The sequence below is a fragment of the Maniola jurtina genome, chromosome 13, assembly GCF_905333055.1.
Source record: "Maniola jurtina chromosome 13, ilManJurt1.1, whole genome shotgun sequence".
In the NCBI taxonomy this organism is placed as follows: Eukaryota; Metazoa; Arthropoda; class Insecta; order Lepidoptera; family Nymphalidae; genus Maniola; species Maniola jurtina.
The window spans coordinates 13,768,340-13,780,000 of record NC_060041.1 but is presented as its reverse complement, the minus strand read 5'-3'; the positions used below and the strand labels follow the sequence as shown (position 1 = coordinate 13,780,000).

Genomic DNA, 11,661 nt, shown 5'->3' with positions numbered 1-11,661 from the left:
CCCATATATCAACTCTTGCTGGCAAACTAAGCTCTGCTGCTTACGCGGTTAGAAAGATTCGACAATTAACTGACGTGGAGACCGCAAAGATAGTATATTTTGCTTATTTTCATAGTATTATGTCTTATGGAATCTTAATATGGGGTAGAGCGGCAGATATTGGGAGAATTTTTGTATTACAAAAAAGGGCAATACGCGCAATTTATAACTTAAAACCACGCGATTCACTTCGAGAAAAATTTAAGGAAATAGGTATCCTTACCGTAGCCTCTCAATATATTTACAACAACATAATTTTTGTAAGACAAAATATTCTTAGTTACAAGAAGGTTGGCGATCTACACAACAGGCTGACTAGACACCGTAACAGGCTTGCGACTCCTACACTCCGTCTCAGGAAGGTCCAAAAGTCATTTGTGGGAATGGGTATAATCTTCTATAACAAAATTCCTCAGTCAATTTTGGACTTGCCTTTACACAGGTTCAAAAAATCTATTAAAAATATGCTCTTGAGAAAAGCATATTATACTATCGAAGATTATGTAAATGATAAAAAAGCGTGGATTTGAACTTCGATTCGCTCCAGCAATGCGCAGGACTTCAATTGCTTTTATACATGGCATAATATTGTATATCAAATCTTTGAAAAGAGCAACCGCCGAGTTTCTTGCTGGTTCTTCTCGGTAGGAAAGGCATTCCGAACCAGTGGTAGATGCTTTTGACGATTCGAAAGAACTTGTAAAAGTCTAATTGAATAAAAACATTTTGAATTTTGAATTTTGAATTAATCTAAATAACCACTTATTAATAAGGGACGTTTTAAATCAAAGCCGCGATATCTTTCTCCGCATCAAACCTTTGTTCGCGTCAAACAATAGTAGGTATAATCTGTTCTGAGTAAGTTATCGTTTATCTGTTGCGGCTATGTGCCTTAGGGTTGCCAACGATGGCTTTTGCTGGTATTTGGAAGATAACCATAAAACAGTAATTAAAATGCCGTGAGACACTCGACAGAAGCGAAGTTTCTTAAAACTTTATTTGCTGAATCTATTATTCAGAATATTATAACAGAATAGATACACAGATACACGTGTATTTTTGTTACATTTTCATAATTCATATTCCATTGTCATAACAATTAAATTTTAATATAATAAACCACAGATCACTGCCTGCTATTTGAATTTGCCAAAGGGTTGTCTAACAATATTATTCGATCACAATACGCTCTATTTAAATTAAAAATTTGACTACGCAAACAAAAGTAACCAATTTGACTCCTGACTTGACATTACATAAACAAACATGGCCGCTTGTCAATCACAACTCCGGCGAAACCGCGCGCCAACAAAAAGTTCCGAATTCAAAATAAATAAATGCAAATATTTGAAATTGGAACGCCGTGAATGTAAACAGCGGGCCGTTTGAATATTCATTCCAAATATGAATATTTCAAATTTGGAAACGCTCGCGTCCGAAAATCAGATTCATTGGTAGTGGGTACGTAGAGATGCGTCCGAGCTTCGTAGCTGTTTACCATTACAAAGTGAACCCGTCCGCTGCTTGCTGCATAACAGAATATTGATTAATAAAAACCAAATATATAACTCACCTACTATATATAGAGCTACTTTTTATTTGGGTTTTGAGTAGTATCTAAAATGTAAGTATCTAGGTGATTTTGTAGGAGATTGGCTCGAACGAATCTACACGAACGTTAATTTAGCTATTTTACTAATGTACTATACCTTAGGTAAAGTTCAGCAAGGCATCTCATTTATTATGTCGAATTATTAGCTACCTGTCTCAGTGGAATCTTTTTTTTTTTTTGTTGACGCTGGGGAATGCATTTACGCATCCCCCTTGGAAGCTAGCCAGCCAGCCGTGAGGCAGCCAGCCAGCTGAGGGAGGGTATGTGGGACTCGCCGGCCGAGAGGCGACAGGAATACCCACTAAACCCCAGCGGTGCTACTGCGCGTCGCCTGGCGACTGGGTTACGGGAACGGCCGAAGCAAACAACCGCGACCCAGCCAGCGACGTCTGCCGAGGCAGACCCTCCACCGGGGACCTGCTCGGTCCCCAACACCGCACCTCCGTGACGCACCAACGAAGTGCGTCCCCCGACCATGGGACGCGCACGTCGCCCGCGTCCCTTCCGCCGCTTCGTCCACTGTGCCCTCTGCTAGTCAGAGGGACACGCGGAGAAACCTCCCCCCCTGCCAGGTCATTAGCCATAGCCAATAATATCTCCGAAGAGAAATTATTAGCCATGTTACCGGGGCGCACCGGCCCGAACACTGCTCTTCCCCTCGGACGCATCCAAAAGGGACCAGCAGCATCCAGGCACACTGGGAGGTTACCTGGCTGGCACCCCGTCTCAGTGGAATCTACTTTCCCAACTGGCACGGTGGTAGAGTCATCTGATAAGAGTTGACCTACATGAAATCGGAAAATATAAATCGACTTTTAATTTACAATTGGTAGAAAAATATTAGACGGTCACATATAACTAAAATATATAAAATATATATATATAACTAAAACTAAGTAGACCAAATTTAAAAGTTCAATCCCTAAAAAATAATCAGAATTACTAAACTAAAACTATGTCAATAATTTTGAAAGTTCAACCGCTAAATTTACTCAATCGGAAACCGAATCCAGCATTGTCTTGCATCTTTGATATCCCACTGCTGGGCAACGAGCTCCTTTCGTTGATATAATACTAATGACATCTGCAGCTCATCAATTTATTATGCATCTGTAACAGAAAAACTATGACAAATGAAAGACCCAATACGTCATCTGATTGCGCCAAACTAAACTTGATCAAAATAATAAAAATAAACCCTCTCCCGCGCATATTAGTCGCGCCTCGCTGTCTCTTTATCCCGTATAATTCGCAATAAAAGTGAATATGTCAAAAAGTAATTAATTCTGAGGCGCTCGCACCCCTGTCTTGTTGAGGGATGGACATAATTTCCTTGAGAAATGTATCGATAAAGTTTGATTTATTCATTTCCATCGAATGAATGCAACACTTCAAATGTTTTTTACTATTTGCCTATGACTTAGAGTTTGTAAAATTACTGTAGATGTTATAAAGCGGCTGGTGGGAAGTGGCTGGATGAGGAAGGCTGGGGTCTGGGTGTGGTCTAAATCCAACAGTGGACGGAAGTCCACTGTTGGATTTAGACCACACCCAGATTAGGTATTTAGACCACACCCAGATTAGGTAATCCAACAGTGGACTTCCGTCCACTGTTGGATTACCTAATTAATTATAACCACTAAAATATCATCTTAAAAATCTAACAGTTCTGATCATCAAAAGGAGTACAATATAATAGCTACTTTGAATAAATGTTTTGATTTTGAGTTTTGATTCATCGTTATTATGATCAACCTATCGATGGCCCACTACTGAGTACGGTTACCATCTCAGGTCTCAGAATGTCGATAATTATTAATACTTAAATATTAATTATATATCGATATAATGATAGGGTCAGCACTAACGGTTCGCAAGGACAGTGAGAAAGGGTCGCGTCAGCTGGCGGCGGCATATTGTCGCTAAACGCGCGCGTGACGTCACGGGACGCGGTCAAGAAGGGTCCGCTCTGATTCTGAAATATACCTAGTACTCACTACTCAGTCTTCAGCAAATAATCATGGACTTTGAACAATTCTGATTTTAATGTATTACAAGAATAACTACGTATACGACCTTCAATGATTCCAATTTTTGATCATAGACACGTTTATGAATTTTATCGATAAAACAGCAACTTTTTGCAACACCATTTTCTATTAGGTATACTACTTTTATTATTAGTACTTTACCTACTTAATTCTTTATGTATTTGTTTTCAACCTAATATGCTATCCTGCGGGAACTGTTTGTTTTTCCGTGCCAAAAGTAACATAATATGTCACTTTGCACGGGTATGCAAAAGATCACGTTAATTCGTAGATCTGTTGCGGTGTGATTGAAGGACAAACCAATAAGCAAAGTAAACTATTGAATAGTTAATTTCTGTGAATACTAAATAGGTATTAGGTATGTTCAACTTTTTATCAGAAAAAATCAATCATTAAAATCGATAAGACATAGACAGCCCTGCGTAATTTGTCTTTACGTTTCAATTATCCGAACAAAGGTTGCGCGCCAAAAAGCGTTCGTTTTTCAAACTTTGACAAATGATCCGCGTTCGAATTTCGAAAACGATCAATAACTGATTCGTTTCGGCCAATCGGTGAAAGTGATTTGTCATTTCGAATTCATATTTTGCACAATACGTTACGTTTGATGATTTTAGTAGGTTATGGTAATACCCTCTTTTTAGGGTTCTGGGTCCAAAGTATAAAAACGGATCCCTATTAAAGTCACCCTGATGTCTGTATGTTTGTCTGTCCGTTGTCTCTCCGCGTATCACCAGTTTTAACGTGTCAGTTTTAACCACTAGGCTACCAAGGCCACGCATTTGTAGCACAGTTCATTCATGGCAGGGTAACTTGTTCCTACAAAACGTCGAGACTTCGACGTCATTAGCAGGCGTCAAATGTTACCTACATACATTTGACGCTAGGTAGCCAATGAAACGCCTATTTTTCTTTGATTTCATGTCACCTGTTTTCGGAATTCTCAATATAAACGAAACGAGTTCACAATGGTAAAAAAAAAGAATCTCTTGTCGATGGTAATTCAAAATGTCTTGCTCTCTCTTCTTTGGCCATGTCTACACTGAACTATATAGTACTTATTAACTTTTGTAAAAAACTAAAACCTAAACTAAAGCTATGTAAGTAAAACATAACTGTTAAAAACAAGAAAAAAATATTTTGTTGTCGACTTTCAAATCCGAATCCTCACTCATCACCCATGGCCTAATTTTGACATATCGTGGATTCAGGATATCTACACTCTTGTTCACTCTGGTATTAGTGTATTAGTATGAATTCAGTGTCAAATGTCACATTTCTGGCGACAAAGGCGTTACGCCTCCCACCATCAATAAACTAGCCGTCAGCCCCCAGCGTCCCTCGCGTCATCCACACAATGCGCGACTACCAATTATTGACGAAAACTGTTACAATCCACGAAAAAACCGCCCGGAAATATGCCCAAAATGAGGAATCGATGCGCGAGCAAAAAATAGCCCCTTTCCATGATAATTCATAATTTTTACGATTATGACAATGTTTTTTTTTCGGTTATTGTGTGGGTGCATACGCGGTGATTTTTGTAAAAACCATGTTTTTCATTTGACCTCGCTTGCGCAAACATTTGATTACTTTAATGCCAAAGAAAGATACTGGATTCGATTGATGTTAAATTTTTCAGATTTCTCGGATTCAGAAATTCTAAATTAATTAATTTATTTCACCTAGGGCATTATATTGACCTACTAGTAGCTCTTATGTTAAGTCTAGGAAAATAGGTCTTCGGTTCAAAAGATAGAGTCTACCGAGAAGAGTCAGCAAGAAGCTCAACAGTTATTTTTCCAAGTCATAAAATGACTTCAACCTCAGCCGATCGCTGCCAAATGCTTGTCAAGAGTCAGTTTATGGTTCAGGTTGAGAAGTTTTGCTTAGGCAAATACAAGCAGAACTACAGTTACCTACCTACCCAGTAGGTATACCTGTCTACTACTCTTTTGTAAACTGTCTACAAATCTGGACACCAACTTAGGTTCTGTATTCCGGCAGGATTTTGCGACACCTGTTCCTAGTTCATTAAAAAATCATACTAAACAATTTTTTTGTTTCAGGTAAAAATCTGGTTCCAGAACCGTCGCATGAAATGGCGGAACTCCAAAGAACGGGAACTCCTAGCGTCCGGTGGTTCGAGGGAGCAAACTCTACCCAACAAGAACAACCCCCATCCTGACCTATCAGATGCGGAGGCGGATAAACAGAAACTGTCGCCAGCACCAGGGAATAATGAAGAGGAGGATATAAAAAATAAAATGTACGCGTCCACATCGAACTGTCAAAGTGACAGCTACCGATATGACGACAAGATGTCGGGTGGTTCGTTGTTCGCGCGGGAAAACGTTTACACGAACGAAGATGGCGACGACTTTGACAGCGACGCCAGCGCATCGGATGAGGAAATTAATGTGACATGACCTGTTTGAAAGATTTAAGTGAGATAATTTTAAATCTAAGCTAAATTAAATTTTCCCATCTCAACCCATCTCCAGTCTCCATCTCCCTCTACTGAACACGGATCTCCTCTTAGGCTCAGATCTATAGAGCGCACTTTGATTTTGCTCTGGCTTAAATTTCAGTTAAAACGGAACAGATTTATGGCAGCGGTATAGCGTTGTCTCATTTTAGTCTGAGCTAAGTCAAAGTGCGCTCTCTAAGTATCATATTCAAGTGCAAGGCTTATATAATATACCTCAATCGCCGAAGTCAATAACAACCAGATTATAAATCCTGGTAAAGCGTGAGGTACCTAATAAAAATCGGATCTTAAACCTGCGCAGTGGGCGATCGTCATCATCATCAACCGATACATATCCACTGCTGAATCAAGGCTTCATGTAGTTCCACTCACCGCGGTCTTGTACTGTAAACTTCAACTGACTTGGCGCAGTCGGTAGGATCTTGTTCATAATGCAAATCCATGTAACCATGTTTAGTGAATTTTGATGGAACTAAAAGTCATCTCTAAATAAAACTTGTAAATATAGTGATTAAAAGTGTTTATTGTGTATTTACTATTACCATAATATTTAATGAAGCACTAATTATCTTTATAAAGATCTACTGTACACAATAGATAGATAGATATTCAATAAAAAAAGTTTAACGTCAAAATATCTCATACGATTCGAATAATTTATTAATTGTAAATATACCCTTGACTATATATAAATAAGACATTTTGTAATATAATAAGTACTCAATCTAGTATTATAATTTGTAAGTTTGTAAAAATATTAGTTGATAAGAATTTGTGTGTAGGTAGGTACTAAGTATAATGTCCGTAACATTATGGTAAGCTGAGATTAGGGCCGATGTGAAGATGTACCAAGGAAATAAGTCTCGTATCTCGATACTCTTGGGAGATATGAGCACTTAAAAATTTGTTTAAAACTCTATTGTGACAACCCTGCAAACAGCTGATCGCGGAAATGAATGAAGGACCGTTTCAAATAAGTTTATCAAGTAGCAGAGGCGACAAAAGAATCTATATCGTAAAAATGTATGTAAAATGCACCAAAAATGTAAATATTTAATTAAATAATTATAAATGTGTCATAATTTCATGTGAAAAATAAATATTATAAAATGCATTTGCTTTTGTTTTCTTATTGACTTTTCTACGATTTTGGTTTTAGTGGTGGTAAGTTACTGTAATTATTACTCCCTAATTGACGGCCTACGAGAAACTGAGCGAGAAGCTAACTGACATTTTCCGTGTTACTACTGCAATAATAGTAGCCATATTACCTACCTACTATAACTAATAGTACGATTTAACCTCAGAATAAGCAATTCTAAAATCGATGGATTTAACCCACGGGCAATAAAGAACGTCAAGCCACTGTGGGTCTAAAACCTAGTCTTATTGCAAAAAGATTCTCTCTATACTTATCGGTTATGCCATAAGTACCTACTACCTACTTAGAGTTCAGTACAAAGAATTTTTTTTTTAGAAAATATACCCATGCGAAGCCAGTCTTTTTCCATAAAGGCCAGCTAGTCTTTCCATACTAATATTATATATAAATAGAATGGAATAGAATATATTTGTATTCAAATAAATGCGAAAGTGTGTCTGTCAGTCTGTCTGTTACTTTTTACGGACCATCCGTTCAACAGATTTTGACAAGTACAAGTACTCACATACATACGAGAGCTTACATCATGGAGACAGAAGCTAATTTTTATCTCGGAAAATCAAGTTTCCTTTTCCACTAAAAAAGTAAATCCATGTAGAGCCGCGGGCATCAAATACCTAGTAAATTAAAAATAAATATAGGTAGGTAGGTAATTAAAACAACTTTTTTTCAATAAAAAACCTATTCACAAAAGTAAAAAAATGCCCTTTACCTACTCGTAGCTCTGGGCTTGTGATTTTTTGCACAACAAATAACGGGCAGTGGGCGGTCGGCTACACATTATGCGAAGGTGTTAGCACACGTCACGGGCAGGAAGGTGCCTTTATTTATTTGTTTGTCCGAGTAATGTAGTCACGCCTTTACATTTTTGGATTGATTTTTTATTTTTTCCTAGCCAAAAAATTATGTTTACCATTAGGATTAATCATTGATATAAGATCCTAAGATCTATACTTATAGTATAGAAATGAGGAGATCCGCAGGAGAACCAAGGTCATTGACATATCCCAAACTATTAGCAAGCTGAAGTGGCAGTGGGCAGGCCATGTCTGTCGTAGAGGCGATCGCCGTGGGAGCCGGAAAGTCCTCGAGTGGAGACCGCGTATAAGCAAGCGTAGTGTGGGACGCCCTCCTGCACGATGGACCGACGATATAAAGCAACTGTCGGGAAGTAGTTGGATGAGAATATCTATGGACCGGGTGCGGTGGCGCTCTTTAGGGAAGGTCTATGTCCAACAGTGGACGTCCATAGGCTGATGATGATGACCTACTACTGATTAGAAGGCGGCTTTAAGAATGTTAAAGATAAGAATTTGCCGCCGAGTATCCTCAAAAAAGAAAACCTAAATCACGAATTCCTGTATAGGTGCCCTCTTAAAAAGGCAACGTTTAAGAGCAGTAAGGGCGCTCCCTTCAACAGATCGATGGTTGCCAGAGCTCACGTGCCGCTACAACTAACGTCAAACGCATGGTGCCTACGACAGATTGTCGGCTGATCTGACGATTACGCGTGTAAACTACAGGGTTTTACATAAATAGGGTGCCATGAAAAACTCTAGATGCACCCACTCTGACTGAAATAATTTTAATACTATAAGTAGTTTGCCGGTGGACCCTACAATGGATCTCTACTCATTTTGGAACAAATTAAGTATATTTATTTTTTTAATTAAAAATGTTAGGTAAGTACTTTAAAATTTAATGCTAGCCCGCGTGGAATGGTGACAAGAATACAGGCAGCACTTCTGCGCTGGAGAGCCAGGTCGATCCTTTGCGCAAAGATGAGCCAACCCTTCTGTCACCTGATGAGGCTATTGACCGCGGTGAAACGTCTCGTTAATTTTTTTAGCACTAAGACTCCATGGTCCCAGGGTGTCCACGGCAAACGGAACAAAATGGAACTCTCGGAAGAGAGGCATAATTACAATTATTCATGCTGCGGCTCCTGGTCTTGCTGCTGTCTCCCTGAAAGCATAATAAGTATTATATCTAGGGATTTACAGCCGTCTCGTATTTTGTGATGATAGTTGTAAACATTTTCTAAAGCCAACATCAAACATTAATGGAAATGAGCCCGTCCATGGCAAATATACGATAATTTTCCGACGATCAAATAAAACGCACAAATGCATAGAAAATCCTCACAAGTGGTCACGTGGCCGACACGCGCACGACATCTGCTGCGCGAGGGAGAGGGAACACGAGAGAAAGAGCGAGAAGAATTGGAGGAGTTAGATTGATAACGGAAATTAAATGAAATCAGATTTAATTGAAAATCTGAATAATACATAGCTACTCAATTATCACCTACCCATATTATAAATGGAAAAGTGTGTTTGTTTGTCGATTTGTTGGTTTGTCCTTCAATCACGTAGCAAGAGAGAAACGTATTGACGTGATTTTTTGCGTGGGTATAGTTAAAAACCTGGAAAGTGACTTAGGCAACTTTTTATCCCGGAAAATGAAAGAGTTCCCACGGGAAAAACCTACATCTACGCGGACGAATTCGCGGGCATCAGCTAGTTATAAATATGCGAAAGTGTGTCTGTCTGCTAGCTTTTTAACCGTTTAACCGACTTGACGAAATTTGGCCCAGACAGATTTTGCATCCCGGGAAAAGACAAGCTATTTTTGATCCCGTTAAATAGAAGAGATTCTTTGGCGACGGAAGATGGACCGCATTTATATTAATTTAGAGTCTACACTAATTTCAAAATATCATCTCGCACCTCGTTTTTTATAAAAAGGAATTTTACAAAGCAACGATCGTGTAACTTTGCTTGCCTTTTTTAAAAGGTCTTTTATCATAAACTGTTTACATTTTCAATTGATCGCAAATAATGGAAAGGGTTCGCAAGTTTACGACATATTAATATCGACATCTGTGGGGTCGTAACTAACGCACAGAATTGATCGAAATCGGTTTCATAATAAACATGGGAGCTCGATTTGTAAGTGTATTGATTTATTGCGCAAATTATTGTCTATGGATGAAACATAATATTATAAATTTACGTCTAAATATTTATTAAATTTTATCAGGTAACATTAGATTTACACATGTAGGTGTGTATAAGTCTTTCATCGAAGAAATGAGGAAATCTGTAGGAGAACCAGAGTAACTGACAAAGCTCAACTGGTTGAGAAGCTAAAGCGACAATGGGCGGTGAATATAAGTAGTTCTAAAAACGATAATATGTAGATCTTGATAGATTAGAAACGATAGATATGTAGATCTAGAGAAGACCCCTCACTAAACGACATCAAACGTCTCTAGTATATTTCTATAACGATTATAATATCCAATTTTATTGAGACATTATGCACAGAAATTCAATAATACCTACAATTTAATAAGAGTAGGTAAATTTTTGCTAAAAACCTTCAAAACTTTCATCAGGCATTTCAGCTCTCAGCCAGAAACACAGGTGAAAAAAAAAAACAAAAATGAAACAGTACGGTACAAACTGACAGCTGCCCCGAGCAGCGTTTCGCTTTGATTGAGCTTCCCGCCTATTTCAAATTTCGAACGCTTCTGACGTTCTAAAAGTTCAGGTGTCGGGGAAATTCAATTTTTGTGAAACGTTCAAAAATGGAACAACCGTGAACGGAATTTAACTTTTTAGAATCACCGAGCAAAGGCACAAAGGCCGCAGCCTTTTTCAAGCTACCTATTATAGCATGGATGCAGGAAATAATAAAATAGTACTACCTATAACTAGTTAGTATGTACTTCAATTCCATGTTTTTATGCAACCAAACTGGAAACAAATTATTTTGTACCTAATAAATTAATTAATGTAGTGGAACAATATTTTACATACGAAATCACAAGAACCAGTTTGAACAGTTTATTGAGCTGTAACTTTTTCCATTAGGGTCTCTACACACGCATTAAAAAGAAATGTTTTATATGTATTGTTTCATTTCTTACCCGGTTTTATTGTTTTTGGTAAAATGAAATAACGAACATTTGATTACACATGTAGATTAGATTGTCTTAGGTATGGTAAAAATATTTTTTTTAAACAGCACATAAATAAGTACCAGTGTGCTGAGCAAGACACTGATCTTGTTATTGTAGTAGCATTACTTAAGGTACTTAACTTATACCTACCAGGATTTTGAAAACTGCATCAGAGCCTAGGTTGCATATTATAATATTGTTCCCATGTACCTTAGATAATTTATCGAGAGTTATATTTTTGGATAAACAATAAGTTTATAATATTATGGAGTTGTAATGCTAAAAAATTTTACGAGACATTTCACCGTGATCAATATAAGCCTCATCGGGTAACAGTAG

At 38.0% G+C, this 11,661-nt stretch overlaps 2 protein-coding genes across 2 annotated transcripts in view; one reads left to right on the top strand and one right to left on the bottom strand.

The window, feature by feature from the left end:
- LOC123871239 overlaps nucleotides 1-6,269 on the top strand; it is a 29,252-nt gene extending 22,983 nt beyond the window's left edge. The window contains exon 6 of the mRNA XM_045914930.1: nucleotides 5,772-6,269. Coding sequence (XP_045770886.1) covers nucleotides 5,772-6,131 — 360 coding nt within the window. The 3' untranslated portion in view covers nucleotides 6,132-6,269. The remainder of the gene's footprint in view (nucleotides 1-5,771) is intronic.
- The window catches only part of LOC123871244 (uncharacterized protein C1orf198 homolog), a 504,106-nt gene that overhangs the window by 462,537 nt on the left and 29,908 nt on the right, over nucleotides 1-11,661 (bottom strand). The window lies entirely within an intron of this gene.